The 15,254-nt window shown below is 32.7% G+C and overlaps 6 protein-coding genes across 7 annotated transcripts; 3 read left to right on the top strand and 3 right to left on the bottom strand.

Moving 5' to 3' along the window:
• The first annotated feature begins 12 nt into the window (after positions 1–12).
• CLS (cardiolipin synthase) lies at positions 13–2,902 on the top strand. Its single transcript, XM_088191158.1, has 5 exons — positions 13–1,274; positions 1,594–1,731; positions 1,797–2,012; positions 2,131–2,226; positions 2,708–2,902. Exons 1-5 carry the CDS (start codon positions 918–920, stop codon positions 2,852–2,854), a joined length of 954 nt encoding a protein of 317 aa, XP_088047284.1. The 5' UTR covers positions 13–917; the 3' UTR covers positions 2,855–2,902.
• Positions 2,903–3,400: 498 nt separating this feature from the next.
• Positions 3,401–5,336, bottom strand: CIA30 (complex I intermediate-associated protein 30). The gene is made up of 5 exons (XM_088191159.1): positions 4,930–5,336; positions 4,650–4,867; positions 3,931–4,116; positions 3,723–3,867; positions 3,401–3,659 (listed from the first exon to the last, which is right to left on the bottom strand). The coding sequence occupies exons 1-5, from the start codon at positions 5,252–5,254 to the stop codon at positions 3,586–3,588; spliced, it is 948 nt and encodes a 315-aa protein (XP_088047285.1). The 5' UTR covers positions 5,255–5,336; the 3' UTR covers positions 3,401–3,585.
• Positions 5,337–7,088: 1,752 nt separating this feature from the next.
• On the bottom strand, positions 7,089–8,299 carry Dph5 (diphthine methyl ester synthase). The gene is made up of 5 exons (XM_088189453.1): positions 8,062–8,299; positions 7,810–7,992; positions 7,575–7,746; positions 7,377–7,514; positions 7,089–7,308 (listed from the first exon to the last, which is right to left on the bottom strand). The coding sequence occupies exons 1-5, from the start codon at positions 8,194–8,196 to the stop codon at positions 7,112–7,114; spliced, it is 825 nt and encodes a 274-aa protein (XP_088045579.1). The 5' UTR covers positions 8,197–8,299; the 3' UTR covers positions 7,089–7,111.
• A 1,161-nt stretch (positions 8,300–9,460) lies between these two features.
• Positions 9,461–9,925, top strand: Nxt1 (NTF2-related export protein 1). The gene has a single exon (XM_088189968.1). It carries the CDS (start codon positions 9,461–9,463, stop codon positions 9,860–9,862), a length of 402 nt encoding a protein of 133 aa, XP_088046094.1. The 3' UTR covers positions 9,863–9,925.
• MED6 (mediator complex subunit 6) lies at positions 9,872–11,566 on the bottom strand. Its single transcript, XM_088189964.1, has 5 exons — positions 11,436–11,566; positions 11,003–11,217; positions 10,650–10,930; positions 10,410–10,588; positions 9,872–10,186 (listed from the first exon to the last, which is right to left on the bottom strand). The coding sequence occupies exons 2-5, from the start codon at positions 11,200–11,202 to the stop codon at positions 9,947–9,949; spliced, it is 900 nt and encodes a 299-aa protein (XP_088046090.1). The 5' UTR covers positions 11,203–11,217; positions 11,436–11,566; the 3' UTR covers positions 9,872–9,946.
• Naa80 (N-alpha-acetyltransferase 80) lies at positions 11,409–13,676 on the top strand. 2 transcript variants are annotated; one of them, XM_088189966.1, is made up of 3 exons: positions 11,409–11,549; positions 12,849–12,936; positions 13,009–13,676. In XM_088189966.1, the coding sequence occupies exons 2-3, from the start codon at positions 12,891–12,893 to the stop codon at positions 13,572–13,574; spliced, it is 612 nt and encodes a 203-aa protein (XP_088046092.1). In that variant the 5' UTR covers positions 11,409–11,549; positions 12,849–12,890; the 3' UTR covers positions 13,575–13,676. The 2 variants fall into 2 exon arrangements, with proteins under 2 accessions (XP_088046092.1, XP_088046091.1); XM_088189965.1 differs by lacking the exon at positions 11,409–11,549 and adding an exon at positions 12,637–12,786 and having other exon boundaries at positions 13,009–13,675.
• Positions 13,677–15,254: the final 1,578 nt, after the last annotated feature.

Genomic DNA, 15,254 nt, shown 5'->3' with positions numbered 1-15,254 from the left:
GGATCATTGCCAATCTACATTACCCCACCAAGCATTAATAATAAAAATTAATTATACATAGATGCATGTGTGCATAACTATTGGTTTTTGTACTAAAATACATGGAATTTGGCAGGGACGTCATTTGAGGGAGGCAGATAAGGGCATTTGCCAGAAAATGCATGTCATTTAATAAAATACTATAAATCCGAATGAAATTGAAATATTACCAAAAAAACGACCACTGACTGGCCAACTTTTGTACTTTAATATAAACCAGAAATTCTCCGGTTATTCCGCAAAGAAAATATAATTATCCCATTACCTTCAATCCAGTCCAACCCCAATATAATTTTAACTATCATCATCAAATACAACAACAACTAATGTTCAGATAGACAAAGATGTAAAAAGAAGCACAAACCTAGAAACACCAAGAAACATTACTCGGCATTTATATCGTTTTCCCCATATAGTATTACTCGTTGATTTCACAGTTAATTTACAACTCATAAACTATAAAATTTGCCAATGTCGATCCAAAAAAATTGTTAATAGTTTGTTTCACGGCCGCCAAGATCGTGTAATTTAATTTATTGTTAGATTTTTTGTGAGGTTTCGCTAAGTCGTGTCTACGCCGACAAATCCGAAACGTTGGAACACTAAAAACCAACATCCGCCAAGTTAAAACCGAGATACCGCCCAAAATGTACAAAAAAGTCATATTCCATTTGCAAAAAATAGTGAAAATATTTTTTTATGCTTTTTATTTGTAGTATGATTATTTTAGGTATATTTAAATCATAAATTAAAAATATTTGTACGGAAAAACGAAGCGCATGTCAGTTACGTCAGTCACGCCGGCCGCTGTCAAATGTTGGCGACCGCTGACGCATAAATATAGGTTAATATAAAATGTCGTGCATATATTTGCGAATATGAGCTTTATATTTCGCAAAGTATTTTACTTTGGACACGTTTACAAATCGACGCACGTTTGCGTCTTTAGAAATGTCACCGCAGCTTACGTCTGTCCAATTTTCGAACGATCGTACTCCACGAACGAGAATGAAAGAACGCGATCGCAGAACTTGAACGAAGTGATAGTCAAGAACAAGGAAAAGATTCTGATAGCCGAACAAAAATTGAGGCAGAGGGGCGAAGACATAGTCAAAGATTTCAAGCATCAAAAGAATGTCACGCAGCTCAAGATAAAGGCTAAGAAGAATTCTATAGTTAAAGAGTATTTAGAGACAAAATCCAAGGTTAAAGAAAAACTCGAAGAAGCCATAGAGGTAAATTTCAACTCTACAAAACTTTTAACTTTGATTGTTATTTATTAAAAAAACATTTTTGAAGAATCTATAATTTAATTAATTATATAAGTACCTACTCACATAATTTTATTTTAAAACAATGTTGCACATTGCCTTCGAAATTCACTGCAAATTGTTCTATAAAAATTTACATCATTAGTGTTTCATTCACGAATTACATATAGTTTTCCTTTAAGTACCTTCCTAAAATCCTGGCTTTTTTACTAATTTATTAAATACTCGACATTCATGTAACAATAATTATAACACTAATGAATATCATTTGTTTTATTTATAGAGAGAGAATATATACACCATACCGAATTTATTATGCGTGACTCGTATAGCCATGTCGCCTTTTTTAGGATATATAATATTGCAAGAGAATTACAATTTAGCTTTAGGTCTTTGGATGTTTGCAGGATTCACCGACTTGGTACGTCTAATCTGATTTAATGCCGTATCGGTCACGTCGAAAAATACATCAGCCTTATGTTATAGCTCGACGGTTGGATAGCTCGCAATTGGAAGAGCCAAATGTCAAAAATGGGATCGTTTCTAGATCCGATGGCCGACAAAGTATTAGTCGCGACCTTGTTCGTATCGCTGACTTGGCAAGGGTTGATCCCTATTCCGTTGACGTCTTTCATAATCGGGCGAGATGTTATTCTAGTTCTGGCAGGATTCATAATACGCTATAAGAGCCTGCCCCCGCCTGTAAGTGTGCAACCTTATTATTTTCTTTTAAGATAATATTACTTCAACTGCAAACATGTTTCAGGAAAAGTTAAAGCAAAACTATAATAGCTATATATATATATTTGTAATTTTGCAGCGAACTCTGAGCCGATATTTCGACGGATCCCATGTAACTGCTCAACTAGTTCCAACTTTTATTAGCAAAGTCAATACTGCGATTCAACTTTTGTTGGTAAGTATTATTTATACAAATGAGTTTTAGTATTTTACTTGATGATTTATAAATAAAATAATCAAGCTTTCTTTACATAATTTATTTAAAATCTATTTTTAATATTCAGAAGCTAATTACAGCTGTGACTATTCTTTTTACATACTGTAGATTAATAAATTACAGATAGACAAAAAATTTTTTTTTACCATGTTTATAATTTTTAGTTGTGCTAGAAAACCTTCAAAGTATAAAGTGCTCTTCATGTTTGATAACGTTGTTCAAAAATATCCCATTAGAGTAGATTTGGTTGAGTTTTAGATAGTATGAAGTGACCCTTACATATGAATATGATTCCTACCGCCGCTGAATTTAATTCAGAACTTACTAAGCAACAGTATATCGCTCATTTTCTTTCAGTTACTGAACTTTTTACTAGAAAATACTAAAACTCATTTTACGCCATTTAGTTAACGGATTATTTATTAATATTTGTTTAAAGGTTGGTAGTACATTGGGTGCTCCCGTTTTCAACTATGTCGATCATCCTGCACTGCAATGTCTATGGGCAGTCACTGCAATGTCAACGTTAGCTGCCGGCTTGAGTTATTTAATTTCTAAAAATACATATAAAATTCTCAAGAAATGACAGCAGTGAATAGTCTTTTGTTAATAAATATTATGTACATATACCCACCATGTATATTTTAATTTTATATAAAGTTATAAAGATCCCTCTCATTTTTAGTCATCACAGAACAAATCTCAAATGAAAGTAAAGCGGCGTTATACAGTTCAGTAAAATGATGGGTGATGGATGGTGAACAAGATGCCACAGACCATTGTTTTTTAATAAAAAAATTCAATATGTGTAATGATAAGTTGCATCTGTGTTTTAAACTTCTCACAATGCTCCCCCTCTAGCAATTGTGAAATTAAAATAGGCTAATATCGGGAGAAGTAGTGGGGTGACTATATTCTTCAAATACATTTCGAAAGTAAGGGTGTATATTTTTCTTTACAGTCTCATTTATTTTATTATCTTATTAAATAACATATGACTCCACCAAAACGGTCCTCTAAAAGAGAGCCTGTAGCTTATTCTTATTACAATACCGATATTTAATTACAAAATGATATGAATTATTCAAATAAAACATTCCAAGGTTAAATTTGTTGGTAAATAAAACACATGTTCAAAATTATTATTAATTTTAATAAACTTAACAATGTAAAAGACAAAACTAAAAGAATTTAAATTCCCTTATTTTTTTGCAGTAGATAAAAACAATTCTACTGAAAGTTGCTACGAAAATGCATAATAAATTTTGAAAGTTTATCAAAACTTCAATTAACCGTAGTCTGTTAATGATTTATAAATTATGATAAAAATACATCTGTTTTGTACATTTCATATGCAAATTCTTCATTGTGCTCAGGATCATCTTCAACACCTAAATTAAATAAAACATTATACGTATTATGCATGTATGTTAAAATATAAATAATAGACTTGCCTACGTATTCGATTTCTAACGAGAACGGGCCGGCTATTCTTTCACCGCAAGATATTCCGAAATGTGTCACTCTATCTTTTTGTATTTGATATTGCTTATCTTGTAACCGGCCTTTAGATGAAAATACGAATTTAGAAAACGGTATCTGAAAAACGATTTAACACATGCGAGCATAATGTGATTGGTGCTTAAATGTGATATCTAATACCTTAACAATTTGCCAATAAGGTCCGCCCCTCGTATATAATACATATTGGTATATATCGTTCCACGTTATATCCCATGTTCCTTCAATTGACAAATTTATTAAATAAGGTCGACCGTCTCCTCTGACCTTCATTACAAAAGTGTTGTACATTGTCCAGTCATAACAGGCGTTCCTACTAAATGATTTCTGAAAAAAGTTATTGTAATAGTAACAATGTTTTTTTTTTTTAATTATAGTTGTTTGAAATTTTTTGTTTGTGGAATGGAGAAACGTTTAGATAGCACAACACAGCAATAAACAGTACATTCCCTAATCAAGACAACAGCTGAAGTACTTCAAGATCGTTGCTTTACGTGCGATATGATAACTACATTTACAGATGATACGACTATCGTATCAACCGGGAAATTATTAATTAACTGCAATGCGCTATTTAATCAGAAAGCGTATCAAATTGAATGAGCGCAAATTTTACAAAAAAAATAAGTTGTAAATATGTATATGCTACTTTAGACGCTAATAACAACGAAGTTAACGTGTGAAAACTAAAAGTAAAACAACAAATTGTGCTGCTTTGATTGATGTTTTCAGAAAAGATCTAATATCAATCATAAAGAAAAAAAGACTGTTGTTGATATCATATATAACAATCAATTATCGAATTCAATTCCAAAAACTTTTTCGAGCAACAAGCTTAGAAGTTATTTTAACGTGTATACTTGATATCGTATGGAGCGCATGGCACAATATCCGGCTTTTGTAACTCTTCCATCTTTCGGAACTCTAAGATCGAGGTATCCAGAAAATAGCGCTCTGCCAGCTTTGCTCATTTCTAAATCGCATTTGCTATATCCCTCAGCGAAATCGCTGTCGCAGGTTGTAACAATTTTTTCCAAAACCTCCGGATCCTTAAAGTCCCAGACGACGTCAGTTAATCCTGTAGGATCGAATATATTAGAGAAGTATGCTTTTAAATAAGCCAAAAACGGCAAAACAAACCTGCTTGATAGTAGAAGAATGGATCTTTTTGAAATTTGTCTTTCACTTCCTGCTTCCAAAGTTTGATGTCTTTCTTCAATTCTTTTAATCCAAACTTTATCTGGTCCATTGTTTTGACAGGAGGCCTTTTAATTTCAGTGTCGTATCCACCTTTCCTGTCGAATTCGAAAAACAATGCGTTCGCCGCTGTGGTGTGTAGTTCTGTATGCGACGTTTTAAAGCAAGGATTGAACAAATGGAGCGGCTTGTCGGACTGAATCCATAAATTCAATTGTTTGACGTTCGATATTAATCGCTTGCTACATTTTGGCATTGACAGTAACATTTTGTACGAATGACCAAAATAATATATAACAGCTGTCAAACTATAATCCTATGTTGCCATAATGAAATAAAACGAGCGATCTAAATAAATTACTTCATGCAAAAAGTCTATAATATAAAAAATCAGTTTTGTTAATATTTTTAAATATAAAAAATATAATTATTGTTGGGTTAGATTCTCCTATCTTTAGTCCACTTTTTTAACGAAAATTAGCTATTGCGAATTCATATTTATATAGGATTGAAAAATCAGGTAATATTATTTTAATATGATATTTATATTTTTCACATAAAGTAAAGATGATTCAATTATAATTTCCGAATTTTTTTCTTTTAAAATCACAAATTCAACTATATCTTCAGATATTTTTTATAATCGAACATTGAATGTATTTGCGAGCCTGCCAGAGTTGAGAAGAGAAGCCCATTACGCCAGTGCTACCAGAATGCTGCCAAGTTTTGCCCATTATAAACCTAAATAAATACAAATAGGCCCCCTATTGTCTTCTCTGTAGGAAAATGAAAATAATTATAATGTACCCGTAAATTTTAATATACAGTTCATATAGAATTTTTATTTTTGTAAAACTATTAAACAATTTCAACGTATTGAGCTGTGGTTAAGCGATCCATTTCGTAAATGAATTGTTGCAAACTAACATTTAACACTTTGAACACGCATGATTATTAATTAAACAGCTGTCTAATTTACAGTGCTGCCAACACAGAAAACTCTAATTGGATCCACCTGTACTTCAAGTTATTTGAAGGTATGTTCAAATTCATTTTTATTTGGTAAAGTTGTTAAGATTTTTAATGTTGTAAAAATCTTTTGTAATTATTAGTTATTCTTTTTTTTTAACATTTTAAGCAAAAACCCAAGTTGAATAAAAATTGATTTCAATGTGCCTCAAGATATCAAAAAAGTACCCTTGACCCGAATAAATCAGAACAATCCAATTCGGAAAAATCTAAACATATTATATGTACGTATATAATAAGTTTCAATAAAAATAAATGCGGTTTTCGTTTTTTAATTTTAACTCGTAAAAATTTAATTTCATCATGACTATGTAATTTTGTCGTGCGTATGGTGACGAATGGCTATTAGACACAGATTGAACCGCTACAGTAGTATTCATTTGAAGTATATAATGGTTTACATGTTAGAATATAGAAGTGAACGGTGAACGAGGCACCACCGCCGTTGTCTATCCGTCGAAGTCCACCAATAGAAAATGCCGCCGTCACGCCAGTGTTACCGGTTACAGATTACCCTAAAGTCTTGGCCATAATAAAATAAATACAAATGTAGATAAATAGCAAAGTGCATTTTCGGTAAATATTAGTAATTGTAAAATGCCTAGTAGAAACACATAACTTTTAAAAAATCGTCACCTTCGAAACACCTTAGTATATAAAAAGCGACGAAATATACAATGGCAATGCAGACTTTTTAAAACAATTAGTATTAAACACTGTAAACTACTTGACCTTACTGAGCACCTTCAATTTTTATGATACTGTTTCGTGTGACGAATAGGATTATATCTGTCATCCTTTATCATTATTGGAAAACGATCACAATATTTTCGCTTTTGATCACTATTGATAATTGTAGTAGTATTGCCACTAATTTTGATGCCCGTTCATTAGTTAACACAGTAGTTATGCAATGGGTGAAGATCATATATTATAATTGCAACTCTTTTGTCCATTTATTCGTCGCGAATAGTATGTATCACATAATTTAATAATTTATCAGCATGAACAAACAAACGCATAATGAATTCCATACGCAATATATTTCATTTGCAAATAAATTAAAAATCAAATTGTACAATTATATTTTTATTAATCAATTATTCAATCTATACATATTCAAAAAGTCTTCTTCGAGTGGATGCAAAGTTTTCGATGGTATAACTAAGCTATGCAACGGTGCACCTAGATCAGTATCGCACATCTGTTTCAATGTAAGAACGGCAATCTTTTGAGTTTCGGAGCCGGCTCGAGCTAAGCCGACTACAGTTATATTTTCATCTACTGGGCATGCTGAAATGAAAATATTGATTAGTATTTATTGCACATACGCAAGTAGCGTTATCTAATAAGATATTTACAATTGTCTTCTTTTAACTTATTCTGAACAATTTTAAATAATTGTACACACGCTTGGCTAACTGACATAAAACGAGGTTCCATATAAACCCGAACTTTCTTCGTTAAACTTTCCTCCGTCGGCTCTTTCACCTTTATATCTATAATATTTAATACATTTTTAACAGTATAAAAAAAATGCTTTAAATCGTTAATAATACCTAAAAGACAAAGAGTGTGCAAGCCTCTCGAGTAATTTGCCATAATTTTATCAAAATAGCTATCCGGTCTCCAAGTATCCGTCCAGAACGGTATAGAGACCGTCTCTCCGAAACTATACAACTGAAGGCCACAACAACCGACCGCATTCATGATTGACGCATTTTGTACAACCTATAATATTATTATAAATTCCAATATAGTAATATATTTAGCATATTACCGAGAGTTGCTTACTTTAAACGGAATTTTTAATTCATTCGCTCTCAATAAAATGTCAGTGTGAGTTGTCGCACCCAACGGATCGCCTACTACTAGAAGAGCGACATCTTGATCTTTGCTTCCGTTTAATATCTCGGTTGCACCGCTCTCGCACATCTCTCTATCTGCTACGATCACATCTCTGCCGTAGAATTGTTCCTTTAAACGAATACAATCCGCATTTTGTATAAAAAAATAATTGATCGAATAATAAACGAACCAACCAACCAATGCATCTTTGCCGACTGTTAATATTGATGTGTAAGACTCGAGATAGACACGATCGCATTTTTTAACTATTTCTAATCCTTTGACGGTTATATCTTTAACATCACCTAAGCCCAAACCTATCAAATAAAACATATTCGCAAAAGTGTGTCAAACAAAGATAGGTTAATTATTTTCAAAGACGGCACTGTAGTGACACTACTGATAATGTTGACAGCATAATAAAATCACTCAATATAAAACCGAATAAACTTCAATGGCCAAAATTCAGATATATTTATTTTTAGACTTTTCTTATTTTTAGGCTGTCAAATACGTATATATTTGCTAGACAGTACCATATAAAATAGTATAGTTTATTTCCAAGATTCAGTTCAATCCACTCTGATACGATTTATAATATAATTTTGCAGAATGTAGTTTTTAAATAAAAATTGAAGCTGTTGCTCCCTCTAATAATTGCCGTATGTATGAAATCTAAATATTTTTTTAATTAAGGAGTTTTAGTTTATTTATAAGATTTTTACAAAAGCTTAAAATTGGTCAAGTGCAGTGAGATCATTTATAAATCAATTGCCCAACTCAGATATACAGTGTAAGCTTGAGTAACGAGTTTTTAGAGATACGAAATTTTTTATTTGACTTTACAAGCAAAAAAACGTATTGTTTAACTTTAAAATAAACTTTATTAATAATTTTTATAGTATTTATTCACCATTTCAATTACCATTAATCAATTTCAGTTTTCCCCGTTGAAATGGATTAATGGTATTTCAATGAGGACATTTGATTTGACATTCGCAGTAATTTGAGTTACGAGCTCCGACGGAGCGAATTAAACTCGTAAAGGTGTAGTTTAATTATCGTATATTTATATATTTGTGAATACTGCGTAGGGATGAGATAAATAGATATTACATTGTCAAGTTTGCCCTTTATGCTCGTAACCAGAACGCCAAAATCAGCAGATAAATTTCTTACAAAATAGGTGTAATCTCAGCAAAATAAAAATGCGGCTATAATATTTTAACAATTTATTAGAAACAGATTGAGACGCTGCAGTGGTATTTTATTAAGATGTATACAGTGTACATAATTATTACATTATATAAGCAACTGGTCCACGAGGCAGCGCCGGCTGTTGCGAGTCTGCTAAAGTTTGCCAAGAGAATTTAGTGATGCCAAGTTTTGGCCATTATAAAACCTAAATAAATATATAAATGAACCCTTATAGTCTCTACGGGGAGTTAAAATTTTGCGAATTTTTTTGTCAGATGTCGGGTTTGCTCTTAGTGCTCTGAAAGCCTCACATTATACAGCATGGGTTTATTTTTGTAACTGGCAGCACTGAACCGACTGTCAACAACTGTCATCGGACCTCGACGCCGGCGTGCACAAGATGAACGCGGAATTGACGAAAAAGATCGACCAGGCGTGCACGACGGCGGGAGATTTCACGCGACTATTTTACGAACGAATGGACAAGCGCCGTCACGAAATCGGCAAACTGTATTTGGACTCCGCCGAGTTGGTGTGGAACGGCAACGGCGTGGCCGGGTGCGATCGCATCCAGAAGTTTCTACTGGATCTACCCCCGACGGATCACTCTCTGATGGTCCTGGACGCTCATCCGGTTCACGCGGCGTCCGCCACTTCGGTCCTGGTGCAGGTCGGCGGCAACGTCAGCTTCTCCGAGAAAAAGCCTCAATCCTTCCAACAGACCTTTTTCATAACCGCCCACGAAGAAAAATGGAAAATTGTTAGCGATTGCTATAGGACAGGGGGAGAGAGTTCCAAATAACGACAAATACTATTAAACTATTTTTATATTTATATCTTATACAATAAAATATTACCAAATTTACAATACTCTCTTATTTTAAAATCAATTCAGTCTTGCTTTTTTTTCCGGAGGCGGCTTCATACTATCTCGTTTCACTTCCGGGGCTTCCTGTTTTATGTTATTACCGCTCGAAGGACCGTTAGCGACGGTCGTGGTGTTAGTGGAATTGGCCACGGGAGGCTCTCCCGGTTCTTGTTTAATATTTACGTTCAAAAGAGACACGTCTGGTTTAACGTCTTGATTTTTATCTGTGTTATTTTCAGTTTTAACTGTTGCATTAATCTGAAAGTAAAAATGTTAACAAATCCTATTAAATTTCCAGCCACAATGATTAACATATGGAGAAACTATTGTTTACAGAAAGATATTGCTCCCAAAATTTAATGCGCTTTTTAGTAAACACAATAAATAGAGCTGAGAATTACGCAATCTTAATTGCGAAAGTTTAGTACAAGAATCCTCTTGCCAATTATATAAATTTAAAGTAATTAAATTGTATATTTACAACTGGTTTTGTATCTTGCATCGACGGCAACGGAAACTGTCTGACGAGTTCGGATAGCAGCATGTCGACTCTCTGTCGCTGAAAGAGCGTCGAGGGTTCTTCTTTCGGTACGGCCGGAGCTTCCTTGACAGTATTGCTTTGACCGCTCGGTGAATTGTTAGCTGCGTTTCGGTCCACGCCTCAAATTAAAAAACATTTTTATAAAAATACAAGCAATTCGACTTATGAGACTTAATTTACCCGGCTTGTTCGGTTTGAAGTCCCAGGAATACCCTTTGCTGGGATGATATCTGGAAAAACCGGCCGTTTCTTCAAAAGACGATTGCAGATGATGAACGGCCGATAGCAGCCTGGAATTTAAAACGCTGGCAAGATCGGGAGCTTGATATACGGTCCCAGCTATGATGTAATAATCGGCCAAGGGAGTCGCCTGAGTGGGAGAATGCCTATGTTGCTTTCTTATAACGTACAGAATAGGTTCTTGGACGTGTAAAAGTATATATTCCAATCCGGTCATGTTGCTAAAATGAAACGGTCGTATGTTATATGTCTACAAGATATGAGACAGGTGGAAAACGTTTTCAAGTGCATACTTTAACTGTTCGGGATTGAGACGCTGCATTTTGACCATTTCGTTGTTGCACGTGCGGTCGAAGAAGGGATTCGACCTTTCCGAAAAATAGTCCATTATGTTGGAAGGATTGAGCATCGGTATCCAGGCCGAATCGTGCCACGAAAGGCCCAGCGGATTTTCTGTCGCTATCGGAAGGACTCCCATCCTTCCGTGCATCATATCGGTAGATGAAATCTATTCAATTCCAAAATATATTACATATGTATATTTATTATTATATTTTTTTCACTCGGAATAAACTATTTATTTATTCGTACGAAATGTACGAAATGGCGTTAAATAAAAGTGTTGAGGCCAAAACTCAACGGAGCGAATAAAATAGCATCTAAAAATAAGTCACAGTTTACTCTACGACGCTGAATTGTCGTTAGTCTAAAATGTAACTTGCGAACCTTGAATTTTTGTTCGGGTGTTCTGCGTTAATTGTTAATTTTCTTGTCGTTTTGAGTAGCGTACTGCTATTTAGAAAGTGACGTCGATCGTACGAGAGCTTCAAAGAATGACAGGTTATAATGTGTTGCCATTAACAAAAAGCATGTTTTACTAATTTTATATGTAATTTTATATTCCACATTATTGAATGACCTAAGTCACAACCTTAGTTTATCATTTTTATTGCTTAATGTTGTTATTTATATCTAGTTGTAGGTATAAAGTAAGAGATAATTAAACATTCGGATTTAAACATGTATAACATTAACAGGATATTTTAAACATTTTTTTCATATTTGCCCAGATATTCTGTCCGTTATATCGAGATTTTACTGTATGATAGGCAAAGACTACTTCAGCTATTGCTAATTGCTTTCCTTTATCTTCAAATTTTACATTACGTAAATAACTGCTTATTTATTTCGACGAAGACAGTTTATCTGGTGCGACATGTCTCGTTGTGCCTCTTGTACCCCCGAGCTAATCGTAAAATCACTGTGACAAACCTCATAGAAAAAAATACTTTACTATTGCGTACGTAAATGACGTACGCGTGGGTGACGCTTTGCCAATAACAAGTTTTATAGCAGCCATGTACCAATGTGGGACACTTTGAGGGACAGATTTTAATGTGGGATAAACGATTCAAATGTAGGACAGATCCACCTATTGTGAGACGTCTGATCACTTTAGTCTAAAGTTGAGTTCTTACCAAATTTCAGTTAACATTTTGTCTTACAAATTATCTATAAAGCTTAACATCAAAAAAACTACTTCGATTCTTATATGTATAGGCAAAATAATATGATTTTTAATCGGTGAAAAATTGTTTTTAAAGTTTTACATCTAAATTTGTAAAAAAGTGAAGAATTAGACTATTTTTTTGTTGCAAATTTACAGTGATGTTTCAGAAAAACGTTTATTAATAAAATAAATAACGACGCCTCTGCTCTTTGTAATAATTTTAAACCGAGTTTTATGACAGATATTTTATCGAATTGTCCTTCTTCAATTCGAAGAAATATGCTTTAAAAATATGTTTTTAACAAGCGTAATGTTTACGCAATAAAAACAGATGTTTTTATCAGTCATACATTTAATGAAATCTAAAAAAATAATTGTTGATAGTCGCTTCAAATATACCTATGACCAAATTTGGCCATAGGCGATATTTGACATTGTACGTCACATATATTTGACAGTTCTTCCAAAATTTTTTAAAGATGTTCTTTATACTAACCTTAGCTATCAATCGTATAATTAAGACACAACTACCAGTTTTAACTAATAGTTGATTATTATAGTTTCAAAGTATGGTTTCAATAGATAGTTAATTAAAAAATTATTACAATATTACAATTCATTTTTTTTAGTATTACAGTGATGCGGTAAAAGAACAAAACAAATTATTAGAAATGATAAATACTAGCGAGGAACAAACCGTTTGCCCACTCGAAGACGGTATTTTATTAAACATATAATACTATTCTTGTTACTTACTGTTATTTATTCTTATTTAAAATCATATTGCAGATATTGACGAATCTTCGCTCTCCGTCGTTCAGTTGCATCGGCATCCAGAATTTTTGCAACAATGCTGCAAACTCGTGAACGAAGAATGGCCAAGGAGCGAAACAGCACGGATGCTGAGTTTGAAGTCATCGTGCGATAAAATGCCCACCTGTTTGATTTTATTGACGCAAGATAAAAAAGTTATAGGGCATTGTAAAATTACGCCTATACCTAGCCTTAAAACGAGTTGTTTCATTGAATCGGTAGTCATAACGCAAACTTTAAGGGGGAAAGGTTTAGGAACTTTCTTAATGAGCGCCAGCGAAGAGTATTGCCGCTCCGTATTAAAATTAGCAACGGTACATTTATCTACGATAAACCGTGAGAGTTTCTACGCTCGTTTGGGATATAATGTTTGCGAGCCTGTGACTATTTACGGTAGTTTTAAACAAATTGAGAATAACGAACAATGTAAGAAAACAAATACAATATCAAACACTCCTGTTCCACCTCCGATGACAAATTTAAAATTAGATAATTTACTGAAAAAATGTAATAAAATTTATATGGTAAAATCTTTGTTATGAATAATTTATAATGTTTTTATATTATAACATAAATTTTTTATTAAATATTATTTATAAAAAGTTCAAATCGAATTGAACAAAAAAATCCTAAATTGTGTTTTTATATTTTATTTTATAAGATACATATCATAAATTATATTTTTGATTGATTAAGAATGATTCGGAAAATTCCTTTATTTTTAATTCTAAAGAATCAAACCTTATCGGGGAAAAATGTCTAATTTTTTTGCAAAGCAATAATATGTGTAAAAATATTAATCGCAATTTTGATAATTATCTGATAATTAGACGTGTTTTCCTTGCTGTTCAGTGTGGCCATATAGTGAATTTCCAGTCCGGGGCAATAGCAATAAAATCATGTCATCGCGGTGTAATCGCTTGATTATCAAGCGTTTATATTAAGACTTTTTATAACAATGTTATATAGAATCGAATAAAGAACATCTAAACAGAATGTTACCCAATAGGAGAGCGCAAAAAACAATTATCCCTTCTTAGAAGTGAAAAAATCCAAGTCAAAAGCAATAAAATCGTACTGTCGCCATTGTCGAGCATTTCCACTGCGATGGCGCCGTCACGATTTTATTGCTTTTGACGTGAATTTTTGCCTTCTGAAAAATGATAATTGTTTTTGCACTCTTCTATTAACCAAAAATTATGTTTTGATGAGCCCTCTTATATTAGAAGTCCATAGTAATATTGGTAAGGATAGCTATGATACTGTTAAAACATAGTGTAATATCGAAGTGCGGACAAACTATGGAGCAATATGCGAGATGTGTCGTCTGTCTGTATTTCTTCTTTCGCTTATTTCTCCCAGAAAGATGGGTTCGCTTAGTTTCTATTTTGGACTTGACTTGATGAAAGTTCTAAAACTATAATTAATTTTAGAACTTTCATTAGGTTAGGTTTGGGTTTGAACAGCAAATGGAAATTTCGCAACTGTCAAATTGAGTTTTATGTACATTTTAGAGCAGCATATTAGCGCCTATCAGTTAAATTATATTTTCGCTAGTAGAAATATTATATATATCTACTAGTGAAAATATGTCTTTACCAAAATATACACATTCACTCTAACATTTATACATAGGATGTAAATAAATAATGATAAGTTTGTAAATATATATATATTACTACATATAGAAAAATTGAAATCATATAATTTTATTAGCACTTGCCAGATAATTTATATTTTCACTGGCTTTTGAAAATATGTATTCCGATATGATTCTACTGAAATGACATATTTTAAAAAATATTTTCGGGATAGATTCGAGACTGTTCTTTCTAGACTTTCTTTTAGGAATAACCACATGAAACTGAATGCATTATTTATTTATTTTGCTGCATTAAATCCACTTGTCAAATTATCAATAATATAATCTATAAGAACATTAAGTTTATATAATTCAGCTGACGCTGTTATTAATTTTTTGTTATTTCTTTGCTTCTTCCTTAGGTATTCGATCTGAATTTTCAGATCGAATACCTAAATTTACTGCTACTAATTTACATTAGTTGAATATTTTTTCTTATGTCTAATATTTTTTAAACGTTCAAAAAACAATAAAGTCAACAATAATTTGCAAACAAATTTTAACACAAACGGAGCCGCGTCAAAAAACTACAACCTTTCCCATTGAATAATAATATTTATTGTGAATGTACTACCTAGAA

This window comes from Plectrocnemia conspersa, unplaced genomic scaffold (genome assembly GCF_051122295.1).
Source record: "Plectrocnemia conspersa isolate PC_06_02 unplaced genomic scaffold, ASM5112229v1 ptg000008l, whole genome shotgun sequence".
Classification (NCBI taxonomy): domain Eukaryota; kingdom Metazoa; phylum Arthropoda; class Insecta; order Trichoptera; family Polycentropodidae; genus Plectrocnemia; species Plectrocnemia conspersa.
Note: the sequence above shows the minus strand (reverse complement) of the source record. Positions and strands in the feature narration are given on the sequence as shown.

What these genes read in the sequence shown, in the direction of transcription:
- CLS (XM_088191158.1), top strand. Translation starts at nt 918, where the DNA reads ATGAGCTTTATATTTCGCAAAGTATTTTACTTTGGACACGTTTACAAA. An exon ending in AACTCGAAGAAGCCATAGAG is followed by an intron (nt 1,275 to 1,593) that starts GTAAATTTCAAC and finishes TTTTATTTATAG; the next exon opens with AGAGAGAATATATACACCAT. An exon ending in CTGCGATTCAACTTTTGTTG is followed by an intron (nt 2,227 to 2,707) that starts GTAAGTATTATT and finishes ATTTGTTTAAAG; the next exon opens with GTTGGTAGTACATTGGGTGC.
- CIA30 (XM_088191159.1), bottom strand. Translation starts at nt 5,254, where the DNA reads ATGTTACTGTCAATGCCAAAATGTAGCAAGCGATTAATATCGAACGTC. An exon ending in ATTCTTCTACTATCAAGCAG is followed by an intron (nt 4,868 to 4,929) that starts GTTTGTTTTGCC and finishes TCGATCCTACAG; the next exon opens with GATTAACTGACGTCGTCTGG. An exon ending in TGCGCTCCATACGATATCAA is followed by an intron (nt 4,117 to 4,649) that starts GTATACACGTTA and finishes AACTTTTTTCAG; the next exon opens with AAATCATTTAGTAGGAACGC.
- Dph5 (XM_088189453.1), bottom strand. Translation starts at nt 8,196, where the DNA reads ATGTTTTATTTGATAGGTTTGGGCTTAGGTGATGTTAAAGATATAACC. An exon ending in CAGTCGGCAAAGATGCATTG is followed by an intron (nt 7,993 to 8,061) that starts GTTGGTTGGTTC and finishes ATTCGTTTAAAG; the next exon opens with GAACAATTCTACGGCAGAGA. An exon ending in AATTAAAAATTCCGTTTAAA is followed by an intron (nt 7,747 to 7,809) that starts GTAAGCAACTCT and finishes ATAATATTATAG; the next exon opens with GTTGTACAAAATGCGTCAAT.
- Nxt1 (XM_088189968.1), top strand. Translation starts at nt 9,461, where the DNA reads ATGAACGCGGAATTGACGAAAAAGATCGACCAGGCGTGCACGACGGCG.
- MED6 (XM_088189964.1), bottom strand. Translation starts at nt 11,202, where the DNA reads ATGATGCACGGAAGGATGGGAGTCCTTCCGATAGCGACAGAAAATCCG. An exon ending in CTTCAAACCGAACAAGCCGG is followed by an intron (nt 10,589 to 10,649) that starts GTAAATTAAGTC and finishes TTTTAATTTGAG; the next exon opens with GCGTGGACCGAAACGCAGCT. An exon ending in TGCAAGATACAAAACCAGTT is followed by an intron (nt 10,187 to 10,409) that starts GTAAATATACAA and finishes TTTTACTTTCAG; the next exon opens with ATTAATGCAACAGTTAAAAC.
- Naa80 (XM_088189966.1), top strand. Translation starts at nt 12,891, where the DNA reads ATGATAAATACTAGCGAGGAACAAACCGTTTGCCCACTCGAAGACG. An exon ending in CGTTTGCCCACTCGAAGACG is followed by an intron (nt 12,937 to 13,008) that starts GTATTTTATTAA and finishes ATCATATTGCAG; the next exon opens with ATATTGACGAATCTTCGCTC.